The sequence below is a fragment of the Phyllobates terribilis genome, unplaced genomic scaffold (genome assembly GCF_046119375.1).
Source record: "Phyllobates terribilis strain yellow unplaced genomic scaffold, ASM4611937v1 Scaffold_13__5_contigs__length_258822181, whole genome shotgun sequence".
NCBI classification, from domain to species: domain Eukaryota; kingdom Metazoa; phylum Chordata; class Amphibia; order Anura; family Dendrobatidae; genus Phyllobates; species Phyllobates terribilis.
Genome location: NW_027362773.1, coordinates 159,637,625 through 159,660,963, shown reverse-complemented (window position 1 = coordinate 159,660,963; position 23,339 = coordinate 159,637,625). Strand labels below are relative to the sequence as shown.

At 46.9% G+C, this 23,339-nt stretch overlaps 1 protein-coding gene across 2 annotated transcripts in view; it reads right to left on the bottom strand.

Moving 5' to 3' along the window:
- The window catches only part of CREB3L1 (cAMP responsive element binding protein 3 like 1), a 91,444-nt gene that overhangs the window by 4,920 nt on the left and 63,185 nt on the right, over window positions 1-23,339 (bottom strand). The window contains exons 2-11 of one of the 2 annotated variants that reach the window (XM_073658860.1): window positions 19,027-19,240; window positions 18,344-18,492; window positions 17,476-17,551; window positions 15,289-15,446; window positions 15,015-15,164; window positions 14,399-14,457; window positions 14,164-14,232; window positions 12,650-12,749; window positions 9,993-10,119; window positions 8,676-8,886 (exon numbers count right to left, since the gene is read on the bottom strand). In XM_073658860.1, coding sequence (XP_073514961.1) covers window positions 8,676-8,886; window positions 9,993-10,119; window positions 12,650-12,749; window positions 14,164-14,232; window positions 14,399-14,457; window positions 15,015-15,164; window positions 15,289-15,446; window positions 17,476-17,551; window positions 18,344-18,492; window positions 19,027-19,240 — 1,313 coding nt within the window. The remainder of the gene's footprint in view (window positions 1-8,675; window positions 8,887-9,992; window positions 10,120-12,649; window positions 12,750-14,163; window positions 14,233-14,398; window positions 14,458-15,014; window positions 15,165-15,288; window positions 15,447-17,475; window positions 17,552-18,343; window positions 18,493-19,026; window positions 19,241-23,339) is intronic. The other variant, XM_073658861.1, reaches the window with a different exon arrangement.

The following is a 23,339-nucleotide window of genomic DNA, read 5'->3' as shown; positions in this document are numbered from 1 at the left end:
TCCAGCTTTTATAAAGGCAGCCAGCTCCCCCTACTGGCCTGGGACAGGAGGTGCTGCTTGCTAATGGTCCCTAACCAGGGAACCTCCCTCCTGCTCTCAGACACAGCCTTTAATATTTGTGGCATCCAGACCTGGGGTGACACATTCCCCCCTAGTAAAATTTAGTACTCTGGACTAAACAGGAAACACAAATACAGGGTATAAATAATAACATAACATATATACAAGTACATTTTGTCCTTAAGGCCACGGCGCTTCCGTGACCAGGAGTCCATATCACCCAACTAGGTGAAGTTTTCCACGGTGTGGGGACCTGTCCCTATAAACCCCAAGTTCCTGGCCTTGGGCGTGGCGGCAAGGTAAAAGCTAACTACTTTGGACCACAAGGAGGCCACGCCGGACAGGTTTTTCTTCCGTGGCCATCTTCGAAAGAGGGCACCAGGTGCAACTATCTACACGACAGTTCCGGCAATTCAGTGTCCATGACCTGTCAGTCCATTGAACTAGGAAAACTGGAAAAACATTATTAATAACCAGGTAACAAACATAAAACATTTGCAATATACAGCATTTAGAGCTTCCAGCGAGCTGGTATTTGACCCCTAGTGCTCCGGGTTGACCTGCGTAACCCACTGTCTGGTGGTGGTCTAACCTGGCTTTCCCTACTAGCATTAAGGGTACAGCTACTAGCTGGGTCTACAGGCAGTGCAGGCAGCTGTCTGCGGGTCCTTTGGTTTACCGCAGGCATGGCAGGCTCACTGTCAGCAGAGGGTTGACTCTCCTGGGCTGCTGGCATGGGTTCTTCTGCCTCCGGGGCTGCTTGTTCCTCTTGTTCTTCCTGCTCTCCTGTAGGCTCCTGCTGGGTTGGTTGAAGGAAGTGTAGGACGGGTACCACTATTGCATCATTTATCCGAGTCCAGGACCGGGGGAACTCTCCAAGAACTGTGCTGATCATTTCTTCCTTGTCCTCTGCGGGTTCAAGGTCATCTTGATCTTCTCCTGCACTCTGTAGTTGCTCGGGGTACCTTTTTAGGTGGTCTCTGGAGATGGTGCTAGTGGTTTCTCCTCCATCCTTGGTAATTACACATACCTTCGGGTTGTCGTGGTCGGACGGCAGTACTGTGTACGGGTCTCTCTCCCACTGGTCATCTAGCTTGTGAAGCTTTCTCTTCCACCTCAGGACCTGCTCGCCAGGTTCCAGGGGACCAGCAGGGGCGTGTTGGTTGAAGACCCTCTCTTGCTTTTCTCTTGCTTGAGCCAGGCTCCTCTCCACGCTCTCCTGTACCTTTTTGTACTGTAGTCGCCGTTCCGTATCCCAGTCCGCATCTGGGGAGGTGTCCTCGGGTATCAGGACTCCCATCTCCAGGTCGATCGGCAGCTTACCTGGTCTAGCTTACCTGGTAAGCCGGGGTGCAGTTGGTAGCATTCACCGGGATATGGTTGTATAAGTCTATCAGGTCTGGCAGCTTCTCCGGCCACAGGCTGCATTCTTCCAGGGGTAACGAGGAGATCAATGATGATATTATTCATTTTCTCACACAGCCCGTTGGTTTGCGAGTGGTAAGGCGTTGTCCGAATCTTCTTACAGCCGTAGAGGTTGCAGAACTCCTGGAAGATTTCAGCCTCAAACGCGGGACCTTGATCTGTCAAGACCTGTTCCGGATACCCGTGTGGACGGCAGAAGTGTTGTTGGAAGGCTCTGGCCGCTGTTTGGGCTGTCAAGTCTTTAACGGGAACCACCACCAGAAACCGGGAATAGTGGTCCACTATTGTCAGGGCATAGACGTAGCCCGACCGGCTTGGAGCCAGTTTCACATGGTCCAGAGCTACCAGCTCAAGAGGCTGCCTGGTGACGATGGGCCTCAAGGGTGTCTTCTGGCTGGTACCGTCCTTCCTTCTGAGGTTACATGGGCCGCAGTTCCTGCACCACTTCTCTATGGCCCCTCTCATACCGACCCAGTAGAACCGCTCTCTCAGTAGGAACTCCAGTTTCTTCCACCCTAAGTGTCCCGCTCTGTCATGGTAGGCCTCCAGGACCATTGCTGCATCTCGTCTCGGGACCACTACCTGCCAGGTCAGCTCGTGCGTCCGGTGGTTGACGAGCCTTCTGCACAGCTTACCTTCGTAGAGGAATAGCCTGCTTTACTCCCTCCATAACTGCTTGGCTTCTTCTGGAGCGTCCGGGCCAGGGCTAGCGTCTGCCTGGGTCAACAGGTCTTTCATCAGGCAAATTGCAGGGTCACTATCTTGCGTTTCAGCCCAGCCGTGGTGAGGTAAGGGATTGAACATGACGGTGGTCAAGTCTTTGTCTCTTACACGGTGGGAGTACTGAGTGGCCCCATACTGGTGGAATGCAGGGAGCTCTATTTCCTCCAGCTCGTCTGGATCTTCTCCCTCATCGGGCAAGTGGGGCATTCTCGATAGGGCATCTGCATTGGCATTGGCTCGGCCTGCCCGGTACTTGATGGTGAAGTCATAATTTGCTAGTCGGGCCATCCACCGCTGCTCTAGGGCACCAAGTCTCGCATTGTCCAGATTCGTCAACGGATTGTTGTCCGTGTACACAGTGAACTTCGCAGAGGCCAGGTAATGCTTGAAATGTTCCGTTACGGCCCACACCACTGCCAAGAACTCCAGCTTAAAGGAGCTGTAATTCTCCGGGTTTCTTTCGGTGGGCCTCAGCTTCCGGCTTCCGGCTGGCGTACGCGATCACCCTTTCTCTGCCCTGTTGGTTCTGTGACAGTACATTACTGGCGTCTGTGTGGAGGATAAAAGGCTGGCCATAATCAGGGTAGGCCAGGATCTCATCCCCCATGAGGGCCATCTTCAGCTGGCGGAAGGACTCCTCTTCCGGCTTGTCCCACTTGAAGGGTGGCTTTTGGCTTCTGGTCTTAGATTGTGCTATAAGGAGGTCCTGCATAGGGGCTGCCATCTTAGTGAACCCGGGGATGAACCTTCGGTAGTAGCCTACCAACCCAAGGAACTGCCTCACTTCTTTTATGTTAGAGGGGCTTGGCCAGTTCTTTATTGCCGTGATTTTGTCAGGGTCGGAGGCTACTCCTTCTGCACTCACCACGTGTCCCAGGTACTGTACCTTCGGCTTTAACAGATGGCACTTGGAGGGTTTCACTTCCATGCCAAAGCCTGCCAGGGCCTCGAACACCTCGGCCAGGTGCTTTAGATGGTCCTCGTAGGTCTTCGAATAGACAATCACGTCGTCCAGGTAAAGTAGGACCGTCTCAAAGTTTCGGTGCCCAAGGCAGCATTCCATCAGCCTCTGGAAGGTCCCTGGTGCGTTGCAGAGCCCGAAGGGCATACAGTTGAATTCACTTAATCACATCGGGGTGGTGAAGGCGGTCTTCTCCTTGTCAGCCTCTGCCACAGGAACCTGCCAGTACCCGCTAGTAAGGACAAAGTAGAGAAGAAGTTAGCTGATTTTAGTGCGGCTAAAGACTCCTCTATCCTAGGTAATAGGTACGTAACTTTATGGGTGATACGATTGACCTTTCTATAGTCCACGCACATTCTCATGGTACCGTCTTTCTTTTTTACCAAAACTAAGGGAGCTGCCCAGGGGCTACAGCTATCTCTAATGACCCCAGCTTCTTTCATTTCTCTCTGCATGCCCTTTGCGTTCTGATAATGTGCAGGGGGTACAGGTCTGTGTCTCTTTTATTGGTGGGTGGCTCCCCGTGGGGATGTGGTGTTCTACCCCTTTCACCCTGTCGAAGTCTAGCGGGTGCTTACTAAAGATTCTCTCGTACTCCTGAACCACCCGGTAGACTCCTTGTTTTTGGTGGTAGGGAATGGAGTCAGCACCCACATGCAGTTTCTGGCACCAGTCCTCCTTGTGTTTCTGGGAGCCATTACCCTCCGCCTGGGGAGATGGAGGCAAGGGTTCCACGACCCTGAGAGCACTGTGTTCAACAGCAAACAATTTGGCTAGAGTAGCGTACCGGGACAAGTGTACTTCCCTTTCCCCAATGTTTAAGATCCAGACGGGCACCCTTCCATGGCGGACGTCAACCACCCCCCGGGCCGTTAAAATGGTGGGCTTGCTGTCTGAGTACACGGGTTCTACCATGGCTTGGTAGTCTCTCCCTCTTAACCCAATTGCAGTCCGACACCAGATCATCATTTCACTTTTGGGAGGCATGGCAATGGGGAACGGGTCGCTCATCCTCACGCTACCGATCTCACCACCAGACAGTTCTACCTGTTGCCGTCTCATCAGGGCTCTTATTTCTTTCTGGAGGACTCTCTGTTGGCTGGAACTCGCATTCATCGCCACCTGCTGCAAAATTACAATTACTTCTGAAAGACAACTTTCAATCACGTTAGTACCCAAGGTTATTTTAGGGTGACTTTCTCGACGGTCAATGTCCACAATGATCACTCCCTGTGCCGGCAGTTCAACCTTACCAATCTTGATAGTCATCTCTCTGAACCCCACCTGCGGCACGGGTGGGCCATTGCTGGCGATGATGCTCAAGTCATCATCTGGATAACGGGTGATATCATTGTCACTCCAGTACTGCTTGAAAAGTACATAGGGGATGGTAGTCGCTTGGGACCCGGTGTCCAGCAGTGCACTCATGGGGATACCGTCCAGCACTACGGGTAAAACCGGTCGTCCCCCTACGTACTTATCACGCCAATTAGACGGGCCTGATGACCTTATGCCTGGGGGTTGGCCCTCTGCCCCAGGTCGGACCCATTTAAAGTACAGTACCTGGCTACGTGTCCCGGCTGCCTGCAACGGCGGCAAATCGGCTGTCCATCCTCAGTGTAACTATCGGCGGGCCTCCCTCTGAACGACGGGATCCTCCTCCGTCGCCGCCACGGACATCCTCCGGACTGGAAGCCAGCTTGATTGGTCCTGACGGGTCCATCTGTAACGACTGTACAGTCCTGGTCAATGCAGCAACACTCTTTGTTAGTTCGTGGACCTGATGGTGCAGGTTTGCAGGCGGGGATGGGTTTAGGGCCTGCGCATCAGCCCCCACAAGGTCTGCGTGGTAGGATGCCGCCCCCTGGTGGTAAGTGATGGCAGGGTGCCGGGAGGCTACAGCGCCACCTGGTGCGGGTTCTCGGAGCACCCGGATGGCCCTATCTTTGAACTGTGCAAAAGTCAAGTCGGGGTTCTGTAGGGCCATGAGGCGCAGCTGGGTTCTGTGGGCGCTGGACAGCAGACCTTCTATAAACTGGTCAGTCAATAGTTTATCCGTATCCTGCACGCTGCCAGGGTCAGCTTGCTTAATAGCCCCCAAGGCTTCCTGTAAATTTAGGGCATAATCTCTGATGCTATCTTGAGCTCGCAGCTTACAGCCATAGAACCGCATTTTGATTTCTGCTGAGGTACGGGTATCAAAGGTGTCCCGTAGACGGGTCAGAACCCCCTTTACAGTCCTTTTCTCCTCAGCTGTCCAAGACTTTACCTCCCGCTGGGCCGCACCAGTTAACTGCCCTATCAGTATACTTACTTTCTGTTCTTCTGTCAGGGGATAAACTTTGAACAGGCTATACAGCCTTTCTTTAAAGTCGCCCAAGGTATGCGACTCGCCGGCATACTGGGGCAGCCAGGCCGCTCCGGGGATGTAAGGCATGGAAAACAGATCACAGCTGCAGCGGCTACGCTGGTGGTAGAGGGTCCCTCCGCGTCCATCATCTTCCTCCCCCCTAGTTAACCATGGCCTACCTTCCGGCGATCCTCTTCTGTAGGCCGCGGCTCCGCTCGCGATGCTCTGGGCGAGGACCTTGCGTCGCACGGTGATGACGTCGGCGTCCGCTGGATCTCCTTCCAGGACCTTGTGCAGCGTCGGTGCGTAGGGCGGGGCTTCAGGTCTTGCGCGTTTTTGACGTCCACGCCCCTCTTCTTCCCGTGCAGCGTCCCGAAGATGGCGACCGATGGCGGGAAACGGCTCCGATTGGCGGGAAATGGCCCCGAATGGCGGGAACCTTCACTCAGGTATTGTATAGAGTCTTTTTCAGGCACGCAATACCCGTTTTTGGCGGGTTGGTCACAATCTTGCCGACTACGCCAAAGCTGACTCGCCCCCTGGGCCGTGGGGTACCCGGAACCGGGCTTCTGTACGATGCTGGGGGTAGTAGTGGCAACCCGATCCTGTGGCTCAGGGTGGTCAGACCAAATTGTGGCAGTCTATCAATCAGTGTTTTGAATGTCCGACTACGCCACCCGTGGATTGCGGTCAGAGGTAACCGCCGTTGCTAGGCAGACCGCTGAGGCTGGTGTTGGTGTGCAGCACAGGGGTAGGATAACTCCCCACGGGAAGAGTGTAGCCTCAGAGCAGTGTAGGTGGATGCTGGGGGTGATAGTGCAGGCCGCAATAGTAAGAGCTCAGAGTCCGCTTCAAACAGTCCAGGGTCTTTATTGTAGTTAGTACTAATGACCCAACAGTAGTACCGGTTAGGAATGGGCCTGGGTGTCTGAGGGCATTCGGGCGAGCCCCGCTGGTCAGGGTGAGTGTGAAGGCCTACCGTTCTCTCTATGCTCTTTCTGACTATCCCCCTCTTCGTGGTGTAATAGCCCACGTCCCTGAGCTGGCCATGTACTTCGCCTGTATGGCTTGCGACTCGGGCCTTAGGTACCTGTTGCTTCTCCTTGCTGTACCGGTCCCTCTGTGTGGCGGAGCCTCCAGGCTTCTTAGGCCAATGGACCTGAAATCCCTCGCGGGTTGGTTCTCTGCTGCTGGGCTTATAACCCTGACAGCCTCGGACCCCAATGTCCGGTTAGATTGGTTCTCTGCCAGGACTGGCTCTCGTCGCCTCTGTCCCTGGCCTGCAGTTTCTCCTCTGCCTCACGGACTCCTCAGCTGCTGCTGACCTGTCCCTCTTCTCTGATAACCCTTCTGGTCACTTCAGAAGTGGGTTCTGGTCTTTCTAACCCTGCCCCAGTTCCAGCTTTTATAGGGGCAGCCATCTCCCCCTACTGGCCTGGGACAGGAGGTGCTGCATGCTAATTGTCCCTGACCAGGGGACCTCCCTCCTGCTGTCAGACACAGCCTTTAATATTTGTGGCATCCAGACCTGGGGTGACACACCTCCTTATTGAGCATCTTGAAACAGCCACACCACTAATTTTCAGAGAGTCCTGAATTTCAGCTGATGTTATTTGTGGGTTTTTCTTTGTATCCCGAACAATTTTCCTGGTAGTTGTGGCCAAAATTTTTGTTGATCTACCTGACCGTGGTTTGGTTTTTACAGAGCCCGATTTTCCATTTGTTAATCACAGTTTGAACGCTGATGACTGGCATTATCAATTCCTTGGATATTTTTTGTATCCCTTTCCTGTGTTATACAGTTCAACTACCTTTTCCCGTAGATCCATTGAAAATTCTTTTGCTTTCCCCATGACTCACAATCCAGAAACGTCAGTGGCTGGATGAAAGATGCAAGAGTTTGTCTGGATCCCACAAACTCACTCAGCTTTTATGCACACACACCGATTACAAGCAAACAGGTCACAGGTGAGGATGTTACCTTTAGTAGCCATTCAAACCCATTTGTGTCAAATTGTGTGCATGTCATCAGGCCAAAATCACCAGGGTATGTGAACTTTTGATCAGGGTCATTTGGATGTTTTTGGTTGTCATTAAGATTTAAAAAGAGAAAACACAGTAGTTTGACAATAAATGGCTTCACCCAACCAATAACCATGAGTGGAGAAAAAGTTTTTTTGTTATCATTCATGTTCTCTGAAACAAGGCCAAGAAAGGAAATATTCTGCCGGGGTATGTAAACTTTTGAGCACAACTGTACTTAAACTTCATAAATGCCAATAACCATGAGCAGGACTGTATATATATACTGCCCATACATAGAGAACAGACCACGAAACCTTGTTTGCAAAACCCTTGTGGTCACAAAGAAGAGGGACGAGTGAAGATCGTTGCAGCTGTTTTTGCCGTACTTTGTGCCAAACTTTAAGTCTGAAGTTTGTTAGACTGATTTATTACATTTTTGAGCCAAAAAGAATGACACTGGGGGTAAGTAATGGTAATTTGCGCTCCATGTTTAGTATTGACATGCACCAATGCAAACTAATGGTCTCCAATCCAACTAAGAAGGGAATTTATCACGGTCGGTCCTGAACAAAAGGCTTCAAATTTATTAGGGGTCACACGTCACACCAACTCTGTGTACCTTGGGCTGTCCAGAAAAAAAAACATCGGATAGGTCACCATAGACTTGGTGCAGATTTCTTCTATATGGTAATGACAAACTAATGATATGTAGTTGGCCACGTTCCTTCATATTAATCATCAGCAATTTTTTTTATTTTTTTGGGGGGGGGGGGGGATTTGAAAAAAGTTGCAAAAATTTTGTGCACAAAAATGTGACTTTTTTTTTTTAATTTCTGGTGATCATGCATTGATAATTTTCCCCCTTAGAGGTGGCCTAGGTAAAAGAAAGGGTGTGATAATTGTACATCCAAGGTCAAAGTCGAAATCTTCAATGGTTGATGGAGGGGTGTGGGTATATTACAACCCCGCTCGGTGTTGGTGTCTCCATGGACTGGCCGGCAGCTTAGACTTTATATGTCCTTACTACGAATGGTCTCATGCATTTTATAAGACCATTTGTAGAAAAGCAAAAAATATTTTAGAACACGTGATAGGGGGGGATCACAAGACAAACCCAAAGTGACCACTCACCCCTCTTCCTGCCCTGTGAATCCTCCGTGTGTCTGGTTTTTCCGGTCTGTTTGTCCATAGTACTTGTCCCTTTCGTGAGCCGCGTTTTCGAGACGGTCGCTGAGAGGTGCTGCGTCAGACCTCCATGTTCTGTGCTCTCCCAAACCTGCGCTGGGATCCTCTGATGAAACTCCAGCTCCTTCATCGTAGGACAAGAGGTTTCGGGAGCGGACTGGGAAAGAAAAAAAAAAAACACAAAAAAAAATTACATTACAAAAATGTAGATTATTTCAGCACGTAAAGGTAAAATAGGCAGAAATATCAAAAGTTTGCCCCTCTCATGTCAGTGATAATTTTACGGGAAAGTATGTCGTAGATGAAATATTGCATTATTGCTTTCCTGAATTCGGTGCAGCCCATAAATCACTGCTTTTTCTATAGGGTCCGTCAATGCTGAAAGGAGACATTTATATGGTCCAAGTGCAGATCAAAAGTGTTTAGTTTTAGAGGTTCATGCACACACGTGGTCAAAGGAATTTTATAACGAAGGAGACCCCCCATAGCTTTGGTCTTTTTCCTGTGCAATCTATTGTTCCCAGTTATCAGCCATTCCATGCCTGCGAGGGAAGGATTGGTCATCCCTACCTTATCACACCAAGGTTACAAGCTGCTTGCTTTCATCCGGTCACCCGGAAGCGATGTCGGCCAGGATCTACTCAAGTACCCGTCTAAGGCCATGTTTCCACCAGGCCTAAATGCTGCATTTTTTTTTTGTTTTTTTTTTGCTTAGTTTTTTTGTTTTTTTTTGTTCAGAAAAACTTTTATAAATTCAAGAAAAGTGGATGTGATTTCTTGAAAACTGATATCTGCTGTGCGTCTAAAGATGCTGGTGTGAGATTTTTGGCACATTTTTATCCCAAACGCTTCTATGGAAAATAAATGCAGGTAAAAAAAAATCTGCAAACAGAATCTCGCCGTCTCTGCGCTAAAAAAAAAATAAAAAAAAAAATTAAAAATATTGATTCATAAAAGGAAAAAAATGCATTTAAAAAAAGGCCGTAAAAATGCAATGGCAGGGTGGTATTCAGTGTTTTGGTGCGGAAGGAGCAGCATTTCTGCAGGTGAAAACATGGCCGAATACTGACCGCAGTCATTCCTACTCCAATCAGCACAGTCTAACACAGGCTTTCTATTTCTATGGAGAGGGGACATCAGCAGCTGCCAGGCATCTATGGCGCCGCTGATCCTGAGACTATGGAGGACGTCATCGGAGGGTCAGTAGGGTCAATGAAATCAGCTTGCAGGAAAAGAAAGGAAGGCAAGGATTCGGAGTCTTACTCTGGCTGAGGGAATACAGGTCGGGTGCCAAAAGAGGGGCCGATTTCACTGTCTGAGACCCCGCAGAGAAGTCTGGGAAGGACGGAATCATGGAGCCAAAGGCAAGAATAAAACACAGTACGACAACCTGCAGAGAGGAGAGAGATGTCAGAGAGACGGCGTGCAGACAAGAGACTTGTCATAGTGTTAGTGTAGAGATATCGCCACCACGTACATGGGTATACGGGCCCTACACCATAGGGTCCCCACAAAAGAATACACATGCATCCAAAAAACTACCGCCAGAAGAGAAGAACTGCAGAGAGCTGCAGATGCAATAATCTTACCCATAGGGGGCAGTATTAGGAAAAGAAAAAAAGCTTCAGTCACGGTTAATGGAAACAAGATATTAAAGGGCTATTCTGATCTTAGTTAGTGATGCCGTATCCCTAGACCATGCCATCACTTAATGATCGCTGGGACCCCCAGCAATGCTGAGAATGAAGGGGTCCCCTGCACAACAAACTTAGCTGTGCAGGAGCTTCATTCTCAGGATCAGGGAGGAGGTGGGGGTCCCAGAGGTCAGACCCTCAGAGATCATTAAACTATGGGATATTCAAGCGATCTACCATCACTGAGATGAGAAGAAGAAAATCTGTACCAGGAATATACAAAGTTATAGGGCAGCAAAGCAAAACTCAGAATCAGCTCCCAAGACGACGGCACTACCAAAGCTAATGTCCAGAATCTCAGTTTAATTCCGCTCTATAGGGTGCGGGGTGATGGTGCATTTTTCATACACAGGACTCCTTGTCCTCATCTTCCTCTCACACAGTCTTAGAATAAAATAGTAAAATTCAGGACTTTTGTGGCCACCACTAGGGGGAGCACTGAACTCAATGCCAGCTGTAAAGATCTACAACCAGTTGTGTTACGGTCACAGTTCAGTATCAGCTGTAGAGAGGTCCGGCCAGAGATAAACTTCACCTGCCCATAGACGGGTTACTTTACTCATTCTCTCAGAATGGTTCCCGCAGTCACAAACATTAATCAAGTGCATCCAGTGTATGACCACTAATAGTCATACTGGAGAAGGATCAGCAAGAGATGAAGACCCCTAATGAGCAGAGTTACCAATACAAGCTGCTGCTGGGGACACTAATTCAAGAACAGACACTGATGAGGACATAATACATAGTACAGAGACTATGGAGAACACTCGGTAAGGGGTGCAGACGCTCCGGACAACACTCAGTCAGGGGTGCAGATGCTCCGGGAAACAGTTAGGGGTGCAGACGCTCCGGACAACACTCAGTCAGGAGTGCAGACGCTCCGGACAACACTCAGGAGAGCAGGAACTCCGGACAAAACTCAGGAGAGCAGACGCTCCGGACAACTCAGGAGAGTAGATACTCCGGAAAAACACTCAGGAGAGCAGACGCTCCGGAAAAGCACTCAGGAGAGCAGGAACTCCGGACAACACTCAGGAGAGCAGACGCTCCGGACAACACTCAGGAGAGTAGACACTCCGGACAACACTCAGGAGAGTAGACACTCCGGAAAAACACTTAGGAGAGCAGACGCTCCGGAAAAGCACTCAGGAGAGCAGACACTCAAGAAAAACACTAGGGGGGGGGGGACGCTCCGGAAAAACACTCAGCAGAGCAGACGCTCCGGACAACACTCAGCAGAGCAGATGCTCCGGACAACACTCAGGAGAGCAGACGCTCCGGACAACACTCAGGAGAGCAGGAACTCCGGACAAAACTCAGGAGAGCAGGAACTCCGGACAAAACTCAGGAGAGCAGACGCTCCGGACAACTCAGGAGAGTAGACACTCCGGAAAAACACTCAGGAGAGCAGACGCTCCGGAAAAGCACTCAGGAGAGCAGGAACTCCGGACAACACTCAGGAGAACAGGAACTCCGGACAACACTCAGGAGAGCAGACGCTCCGGACAACACTCAGGAGAGTAGACACTCCGGACAACACTCAGGAGAGTAGACACTCCGGAAAAACACTCAGGAGAGCAGACGCTCCGGAAAAGCACTCAGGAGAGCAGACACTCAAGAAAAACACTAGGGGGGGGGGGACGCTCCGGAAAAACACTCAGGAGAGCAGACGCTCCGGAAAAACACTCAGGAGAGCAGACACTCAAGAAAAACACTAGGGGGGGGGGGAACGCTCCGGAAAAACACTCAGGAGAGCAGACGCTCCGGAAAACACTCAGGAGAGCAGACGCTCCGGAAAATACTCAGGAGAGCAGACGCTACGGAAAGTACTCAGTCAGTGGTGCACACACTCCAGAGAACACTCAGTCAGTGATGTAATATGGGTGAAATGACCCTCGATAATTGAGTTTGCAAGATTATAGGTACATTATAATATATATGATATAATCTTGGGTTTGTTATGCAGCACACATGTATATTATATATATATGTATATATGTATATAACATGTATGTGCACATGATACTGTAAATCGCCCACGACTCAGAGTAAGGTGCAGAGACCGGAGTCTCCTACACACAAGGGTACTGACTCTCTGGCCCATAGGGGTCACACACAGAGGGGCACATTTCTACAAATAACCGGAGGTCTCTGAAGTCCAGAGGTGATAAGGCCGGCTGCCGTATTGTTCCACCATCACACGGGTCATCCTATCATGGAACCTACCATAAGACAAGTTCCTGTCTGGGTTGCAGCAAGCTTGAAGGGTCTTGGCACTTTTCCTGTTACTAAAGCCTGGAGCTTCTGTAACTGCTGCAGCAGAGACCTGTGGAGTAAAACACGACTTCAGAGCCGAACCAATAACCTGACAGATCTGTAACTCAGGAGTCTGGGAAAGCTGAGTGACGGGGCTATCAGATGTGAAAAATCTACAACTGCCCTTCAACTACCTGGTCATTTATAGCAATGCTTCTCTTAGGCTGTAGGGGGGGTCACTGGGTGCAACTACAACGTCAGCACCTCCTACTCTAAGGCCTTTACTTCTTATATACTGACTATTACTGCAAACATGAAAGATTTACTCGGGATTAGTGTATTAGAATAATATAACCAATATCAGAATTCTTAACAAGTCATTGCCAGGTGTGAACACCAGATGGCGCCACATTCCTGCATTCTTCCAGTATAAACTTCTTCTTCGTCGGAGACAAAGCCTGGTTATACATCTTCCAGCACGACCCAATACGCCCAGTAAACATTTGTCTGCTATTTTTTTCCTCTTATTTTTTCCAAACTTCAGTTTGTTCTGGTTAAAAATACGAAAAGTTTTCAAAGTGTCAATAAAATAATAGAGCGCGGGTTCATGTGATTGGAAATAGATGACTGTTTATGGATCCAGTGCTGGAGGGAAGTTTACTATTGTTTGGGGGGGTATTGACTGTGGCGCCTGGTCTGGGATATAAATGCAGAATAGCAGGGAGGACGGAATAGTCATTTATTAGTGTTATATTCCCATGTGCATGCTGATGGCCGTGTTATAGCTATGTGCACGGATCTGTAATATAGGTGACCCTATTATGTATGCCTCTGATAGGCTCCATGCAAACAATTTATGCATGATCCCTAAAGCCACCGCTCTGATACCACCACATGTGCCTTTGCATTCAGCTATAATTTAGCGATTTTATTAAGTATAAATCACATGCGCATTGGTCACTTGGAAATCCATTTTTCCATTTTTTTGGCAAAAAACAGTTGTTCTAATATAAACCCATCAAAGGTTGTTAATCTCCAGCGATCGGCGGGAGGAAACCAAGTAGCAAGTGTTTCGTTTCTCTGCAGCACTCCCGCAGGACAAATGAAGCATTACATAGTGCCTTTATAATGCATGGATAGGTCCAGTCCTCCAATGCAAGAGACAGACTTTACAGCTAGTTCATGAGGATTAGGATAATGCAAAATGGGCTTTCATTTAATTTAATGCACAAGAACAATTTCCAGGGGGATAATGTTACAGGTACCGGAAGCGGAAACGCTGATTGCATCAGGTATATCTGACTATGGAAATCCTCCTCAGCTAGTCCTGCTCAGCACATGAGCCGCCATGGTGGCCTTTTATCTACCTGCCCAGTGCTTCCAGGTCGGAGCCTCCGTGCGGTAACGACGCCTCGCAGATATTATGGAAAAAGGATTATGTCGTGCAAAATGCCTCTCGCGAAGCTCCTGGACGTATATCTCACCTGTTGGCGTTCTCCAGGGTCTCCACCTTTTTCCACAGCTCGCTGTTCTGTGATGTGAACGATTCCACCCTGCAAGAGAGCAGCGCCGACATAATACACAATGGTCGCAGAGGACGGTGCACAGGTGGAGTGTTATGCGGTGTCACAGAACACGCAGGAACAATGCAACTAGGATACACGGCTGATACTCATCAGACGCCGCACCCCGGGGGGGGACGCACATCACACGACTCACTTCTTTTCTAGGCACTCCACGTACTCCTTTTTCTTCCTCCGACTCTCCTGCGCTGAGATCTATGAAAAAGAAAAATCCAGTGAAAATCTGTATTTTACACCAAGGCCAGAATTTACAAAGTTCCTAACATGATGGCAGTCCCATGTAAATGGACCCCCAGTCAGATTCATCCCATCCCTCTACCCCATGAGTGGTTTTGGACCTGCATTCACATTAATGATAATGGGTCGATACGGTCAGTACTTTTTGCCACTTCTAGAAAGCATGGAAGGGAAAGGGGCCACCTAGCGTGAGAATTGGGCAAGTGGAGCGGATGAAGGTAAAATGGTTGTACAGGATTGGAAAAACATGGCTACTTTCTTCTACGAATAAGCGGCTGTGCATGGCATTGCAGCTCAAGTGAAATGGATGGTGCTTATCTGCAATACCACACATGACCTGCGAACAGAAGTGGCGCTGTCCCTGGAAGAAAGCAGATGTGTTTTCTTAGTTTTTAATCTAAGGCCTTTAGTACATTGCTTGTCCCTGCTGTTCTGCACAATGGCTGGTGCTACACAGATATACAGACTATGGTCTTCAGACCTGGATGCTTAAGTCTATGGAGTCCCAACCTTACCTTGTTCTTAATCTTCCGGCGCACTCTCTTCAGGGCTTTCTCTTCTGTTTTTGTGAGGGGCAGCTTAGTAGGAATGGGGTACCCCTCAGCCACTAAGGTGCGTCGTTCCTCTTCTGTCAGCATGAGCGGTCCTGACGTGCCCTGGAGTTTCTACGTGCCAAAAAAAAGCAAAAAAATTTCCCATATAGCGTTGTCCATAATGTGACAAAATACTTCATAGATCTGTGAAAGGACCACCAAAATCAAAAGAATGCCCTCCTCATTGGGTACTTACATGGGGAGCGGTGAGGAGCGGTGATGAGGAGATAGCATGAGACGACCGCGCTGCTGGACGGGCTGGACTAGGGGGCGGTAGAGAGCGAGGACTCTGAGATCCGTCACTGTCACTGCTGTGACTACTGGGGGGAGTGAGAGGCATGACCCCTAAAACATCTGGAACAGAGAAAGAAGAATATAATTCTGCAGTCCTGTGACCACCACCGATCTGCCCGTGATTAAAAAAAACACCAATTTTAGGGCACATTTTTAACGGCTCCACCTTCTTAAGAGTTTATTACAATTGAAAATAATTGAAAATTATAATCAAGCGGTTGTGAAACTACAACCCCCAGCAGCCGGAGAGCCGCAAGTTACCGAACAGCAATCCCAAAAATATAGAAAATGTGCCGCTACATAAGGAAAAGCTCAGCAGTCCATTATCCCGAGAGACGGGTATCGTTATGAAGGGGTCTCCGCTCGGTATCAGAGGTCAAATTACTTGGTTTTACATTGTTGGGTAGTGTTTTGGCCTTGAGCTCCTAGACCCCCGATACACCCCTCTAAGGGGTGTACATACAGTGGGGGAAATAAGTATTTGATCCCTTACTATTTTTGTAAGTTTGCCCACTGACAAAGACATGAACAGTCTATAATTTTAAGGGTAGGTTCATTTTAACATTGAGAGATAGAATATCCCCCCCAAAAAATCAAGAAAATCACATTGTATAAATTAGATAATTTTTATTTGCATTTTGCAGTGAGAAATAAGTATTTGATCCCCTACAAACCATTATGAGTTCTGGCTCCTACAGACCAGTTAGATGCTCCTAATCAACTCGTTACCTGCATTAAAGACAGTTGTCTTACATAGTCACCTGTATAAAAGACTCCTGGCCACAGACTCAGTCAGACTCTAACCTCTACAACATGGGCAAGACCAAAGAGCTTTCTAAGGATGTCAGGGACAAGATCATAGACCTGCACAAAGCTGGAATGGGCTACAAAACCATAAGTAAGACGCTGGGTGAGAAGGAGACAACTGTTGGTGCAATAGTAAGAAAATGTAAGAAATACAAAATGACTGTCAATCGACATCAATCAGGGGCACCATGCAAAATCTCACCTGGTGGGGTATCCCTGATCATGAGAAAGGTGAGAGATCAGCCTAAAACTACACTGGGGAACTTGTTAAAGATCTCAAGGCAGCTGGGACCACAGTCACCAAGAAAACCATTGGCAACACATTACGCCTTAAAGGTTTAAAATCCTGCAGTGCCTGCAAGGTCCCCCTGCTCAAGAAGGCACATGTGCAGGCCCGTCTGAAGTTTGCCATTGAAAACCTGTATGATTCCCTGAGTTACTGGGAGAAGGTGCTGTGGTCAGATGAGACAAAAATGTATCTCTTTGGCATTAACTCAACTCGCCATGTTTGGAGGAAGAAGAAGGAAGAGTACAACCCTAAGAACATCATCCCAACTGAGAAGCATGGTGGGGGAAACATTATACTTTGGGGGTGCTTTTCTGCAAAGGGGACATGATAACTGCACCATACTGAAGGGAAGATGTATGGGGTCATGTATCGCGAGACAACCTCCTTCCCTCAATAAGAGTATTGAAGATGGGTCATGGCTGGGTCTTCCAGCAAGACAATGACCCAAAACATACAGCCAAGGCAACAAAGGAGTGTCTCAAAAAGAAGCACAGTAAGGTCATGGAGTGGCCTAGCCAGTCTGCAGACCTTAATCCCATAGAAAACTTATGGAGGGAGTTGAAGCTCTGAGTTGCCATGCGACAGCCTCAAAATCTTAATGATTTAGAGATGATCTGCAAAGAGGAGTGGACCAAAACTCCTCCTGACATGTGCGCAAACCTCATCATCAACTACAAAAAACGTCTGACTGCTGGGCTTGCCAACAAGGGTTTTGGCACCAAGTATTAAGTGTTGTTTGCCAGAAGGATCAAATACTTATTTCTCACTGCAAAATGCAAAAAAAATTATCCAATTTATACAATGTGATTTTCCTGATTTTTTGGGGGGATATTCTATCTCTCAATGTTAAAATTAACCTACCCTTAAAATTATAGACTGTTCATGTCTATCAGTGGGCAAACTTACAAAAACAGCAAAGGATCAAATACTTATTTTCCCCACTGTAAATCTCCGCTGTGTGTACATTTACACTCCGGATATCTGCTCACTTACCTGAGGTTACATTCAGCAGATGGTTTGGGATTCCTGGCTCTACTTTTATGTGCGATATTGAATTTTGAGAAACATTCTGCAAAATACAAAAAAATAGACATTAAAAGGGGTTAACTTACAGGATAAGTGATAACTTGTAGATCAGTGGGGTATGACTGCTGGGGTCTACACCCTAACCCTATTATAAAGTGGGATGGCATTGCACACACCCGACCGCCGCTACATACAACCTTTATGGGGCTGGTGACTTTTTCTGGAAGCTCCAAAAGAGAATGAATGGCGCAGCGGTCGAGAAACCTGAGGCTCCATTCTAAAGGAGATAAAAGTTCCCACTGGTCCGACCCCCATTGATCTAACAGTTACCACAACAAGGTCTCCATGCTGATCACTGCACAGTTTCGGCAGGGCCCAGTAGACTTGCTGACTTTTCCAAGATTCCATTAGATCTCCCCTTTTTCTGGGAGCCTGCCAGACTTTTTGGGAGAGTTGGCAAGTACGTGATACACCCCGATAAAAAATCCAGACTGTTGGGTTAACTATAGAGTAAGCATCATTTTAATGCACTATGCACCAATGGGAATTGAGAATCATTCACTTTCAGAGCAAAGTTGGTGAACAGTAGTCAATGTGTCAAGGTGATCAATCTGAGTTAGACGACAAGGGACCAATAGCAAAAACACCAAATTGGACACGAGTAGAGGAACCTTCAGACGAACGATGGAGAGTGTGGTAAGGAGTGGCCATAACCATACAAGAGGCGGTGTGACCAAGCTGAACACAGCCTCTATCTACACATGGACCTAAGAGGCTACCACTTGGACTCTACGACAATGGTGCAACGGCCTTCGATAGCCATTCTCATACATACCTCCTCATTGTGTAGTAGCCCCGTACCAGGACATTGCTCCAGCGATACATTCGGATGTACGGGCTCTACTTGTGCAATGAGATTCTGTTCCTGCTTCACCAGTAACGAGCAGAGTTCGTGCTCCAAAGCCCAGACGGCGCTTACCGGATCTGCAGGTCAAACATAAATAAGTTATAGACCTAAAGATCAAACTCTTCCTACTGATTATGGTTCCACTGTAAGGCAGTATTATTTAGGACAATATATGTCTAATTTTGGGGCAGTCTTATCTCATCATTTCCTCCACCAACCACAGATTTTGCTCTGGTGTCTTTGCAGACCTTTGCTTGGCAGAGTGGCCATGTACATTAGATTATTGTTGGCTTGAACCCACCGATTCTGGTGGGACCAGCAACTCATCTAGTGAGTTAACGCCACCACTAGGACCATGACAAAAGTCCAATCTGAGGCTTCCAACCTCCAAGACCTCCATTGATCAGCAGAATGAAGAAGCCCCTTGATGCCCCAGGCACATTGCCTCATCTGTACTAGAGACCGCACCTGGTCCTGAAGCTCATTCTGATATTTGGTGTAGGTCTGTAGGGTCAGACCTTCACCAATCAGCATTTATTCTTGTCAATAATGACAGAATAAAAACAAATCTTGATTAGCAATATATAGATTCTCATATAAGGTCTTCCTACCGCTTGGACTGTCTTCATCTTCTTCTTTGATGGTGAGGGCTGGACTTTGCGGAGCGGAGTCTTCGCTCAGTGAGTAACTATGCTCAGCCTGTATGGGTGGAGAAGGACTTTCAACCTCCATATCCAGTAAGGAATCTCGATCCAAGAGAGGAGGATCATCAAAGAAACTATTAAACAGGTCATTGGAGAATTCATCGAGAGCTTCCGAGAAATGCTGTGGGGGCAAAAGCAGTAATAATCAGAATGCAGCTCATGGCTCTAAGTCATAGGCGAGCGGTTGATAGGTCATACGACTCTATAAATGACTCTATTCTATGGACATTCGAATGAGTATACAATATATGCATGAGTGATATTTTGTGAGCAATGTCTATTAAATAGTCGCTGTTTCATAAAATTTGCATAAATCAATAGTGCAAGCCAATATAAGAAACACTGTAATATACAGTGGGTACGTAAACTATTCAGACCCCATTAAATTTTTCACTCTTTTTTCATTGCAGCCATTTGGTAAATTCTAGAAAGTTCATTTTTTTCTCATTAAAGTACACTCTGTTCCCATCTTGACTGAAAAAAACAGAAATGTAGAAATTTTTTGCAAATTTATTAAAAAAGAAAAACTGAAAATTTTTAGAATTTACCAAATGGCTGCAATGAAACAAAGAGTGAAAAATTTACAGGGGTCTGAATACTTTCCGCACCCACTGTATCTTTATTAGAGAAATTTACTTTTGTCTCCACTTATGAGCCACTTCTTCCCCTCCCTCTGCCTCTTGAATTAATCCTTCATGCTAAAACACTGCTAAAAATTCAACTTGGTCAAGGAAGATGGAGTATCAGCTCATTGAGGGATCAGATTACAGCAGCCTATTGAAGTCTATGGAGAGGGGAGGGGTGAGAGGGAGGAGCAGTGTGAGGCACAGACACAATCAGTGCTGCTGCTTTCTAGTAAGTGTTTTATCTCGTCCCATCACTGAGTTCACAGCTACACTGCTCAGTTCTGCTGTATACTGTTGGGTAAACTGTTGTTACTTTCTAATATTTTTTTTATCTCATCCTATAACTAGTATCAGAGTTTCTGTGTAAATTCCCCCAAAAAACACTGGAGAGGAAGATCATGGTTGGAAGAATAGATGGAACAAGGTGAAGAGGAAGACCAGCAACCTGATGGCTTGATACTATCAAGATAACGTCGGAGAAGACTATGGTGGACCTATCTAGGCTGCACAAGGTCAATCTTCTTACAAATCATTCATCCATCAAGTCGCCAAAGCTCAAGATCGAGCTGAAGGCTGTTAAAAAAAATAGCTAGTATCACAACTACACTGCTCAGTACTACTCTATAATGTTCTCCATGCTGTTGCTCTATGTGTCTTATCTCACCCCGGAACTGGATCCACAGCTATACCACTCACTACTGCTGTATAGTTCTCCATGCTGCTCCTTTCTTAGTATCGTTTTATCTAAGTCCAGTGCTTTATTCACAGCTACACTGCTCAGTACTACTCTATAATGTTCTCCATGCTGCTGCTTCATGTATCACAGCTACACTGCTCAGTACTACTCTATAATGTTCTCCATGCTGCTGCTTCATGTATCACAGCTACACTGCTCAGTACTACTCTATAATGTTCTCCATGCTGCTGCTTCATGTATCACAGCTACACTGCTCAGTACTACTCTATAATGTTCTCCATGCTGTTGCTCTATGTGTCTTATCTCAAACCAGAACTGGATTCACAGCTATACCGCTCACTACTGCTGTATAGTTCTCCAAGCTGCTCCTTTATTAGTATCGTTTTATCTAAGTCCAGTGCTTTATTCACAGCTACACTGCTCAGTACTACTCTATAATGTTCTCCATGCTGCTGCTTCATGTATCACAGCTACACTGCTCAGTACTACTCTATAATGTTCTCCATGCTGTTGCTCTATGTGTCTTATCTCAAACTAGAACTGGATTCACAGCTATACCGCTCACTACTGCTGTATAGTTCTCCAAGCTGCTCCTTTATTAGTACCGTTTTATCTAAGTCCAGTGCTTTATTCACAGCTACACTGCTCAGTACTACTCTATAATGTTCTCCATGCTGCTGCTTCATGTATCACAGCTACACTGCTCAGTACTACTCTATAATGTTCTCCATGCTGTTGCTCTATGTGTCTTATCTCAAACTAGAACTGGATTCACAGCTATACTGCTCACTACTGCTGTATAGTTCTCCATGCTGCTCCTTTATTAGTATCGTTTTATCTAAGTCCAGTGCTTTATTCACAGCTACACTGCTCAGTACTACTCTATAATGTTCTCCATGCTGCTGCTTCATGTATCACAGCTACATTGCTCAGTACTACTCTATAATGTTCTCCATGCTGTTGCTCTATGTGTCTTATCTCAAACCAGAACTGGATTCACAGCTATACCGCTCACTACTGCTGTATAGTTCTCCATGCTGCTCCTTTATTAGTATCGTTTTATCTAAGTCCAGTGCTTTATTCACAGCTACACTGCTCAGTACTACTCTATAATGTTCTCCATGCTGCTGCTTCATGTATCACAGCTACATTGCTCAGTACTACTCTATAATGTTCTCCATGCTGCTGGTTCATGTATCACAGCTACACTGCTCAGTACTACTCTATAATGTTCTCCATGCTGCTGCTTCATGTATCACAGCTACACTGCTCAGTACTACTCTATAATGTTCTCCATGCTGTTGCTCTATGTGTCTTATCTCAAACCAGAACTGGATTCACAGCTATACCGCTCACTACTGCTGTATAGTTCTCCATGCTGCTCCTTTATTAGTATCGTTTTATCTAAGTCCAGTGCTTTATTCACAGCTACACTGCTCAGTACTACTCTATAATGTTCTCCATGCTGCTGCTTCATGTATCACAGCTACATTGCTCAGTACTACTCTATAATGTTCTCCATGCTGCTGCTTCATGTATCACAGCTACACTGCTCAGTACTACTCTATAATGTTCTCCATGCTGCTGCTTCATGTATCACAGCTACACTGCTCAGTACTACTCTATAATGTTCTCCATGCTGCTGCTTCATGTATCACAGCTACATTGCTCAGTACTACTCTATAATGTTCTCCATGCTGCTGCTTCATGTATCACAGCTACATTGCTCAGTACTACTCTATAATGTTCTCCATGCTGCTGCTTCATGTATCACAGCTACACTGCTCAGTACTACTCTATAATGTTCTCCATGCTGCTGCTTCATGTATCACAGCTACACTGCTCAGTACTACTCTATAATGTTCTCCATGCTGTTGCTCTATGTGTCTTATCTCAAACCAGAACTGGATTCACAGCTATACCGCTCACTACTGCTGTATAGTTCTCCAAGCTGCTCCTTTATTAGTATCGTTTTATCTAAGTCCAGTGCTTTATTCACAGCTACACTGCTCAGTACTACTCTATAATGTTCTCCATGCTGCTGCTTCATGTATCACAGCTACACTGCTCAGTACTACTCTATAATGTTCTCCATGCTGTTGCTCTATGTGTCTTATCTCAAACTAGAACTGGATTCACAGCTATACCGCTCACTACTGCTGTATAGTTCTCCAAGCTGCTCCTTTATTAGTACCGTTTTATCTAAGTCCAGTGCTTTATTCACAGCTACACTGCTCAGTACTACTCTATAATGTTCTCCATGCTGCTGCTTCATGTATCACAGCTACACTGCTCAGTACTACTCTATAATGTTCTCCATGCTGTTGCTCTATGTGTCTTATCTCAAACTAGAACTGGATTCACAGCTATACCGCTCACTACTGCTGTATAGTTCTCCATGCTGCTCCTTTTTTTAGTATAGTTTTATCTAAGTCCAGTGCTTTATTCACAGCTACACTGCTCGGTCCTGCTGCAAATGTCCTCCATGCATCGTCTGAACATGTGTTATATAGAGACAGGAGAGCATGAATCCCTCATACCTGTTTGTTTTATGTATGGGAGACATTACAGCTACTAGTCCCTGCTCACTAGCTCAGAGACAACTGAAAATTAGAGAGCTTGCAGAGGGAAAACTGGTGAAAAATGCAAGATATGAGACACTTTAAAAAAAAAGTTGCAGACAAGCATAAGGAGCTCATATAGGGGCTCCCCACCCAGGACTCCCCTCTATGACACACAGCTGGTGAATTTGAGACATTCACAAATTACAGTTTGATCAATGGCAGCCATGTACCACTACATTGTCTATATGTCTTTCTGGCCGCAGAATGATCACCTACTTCTAAAACATTATATATAGGTCAGACACCATCATATATACAGGTACTTACATAGGA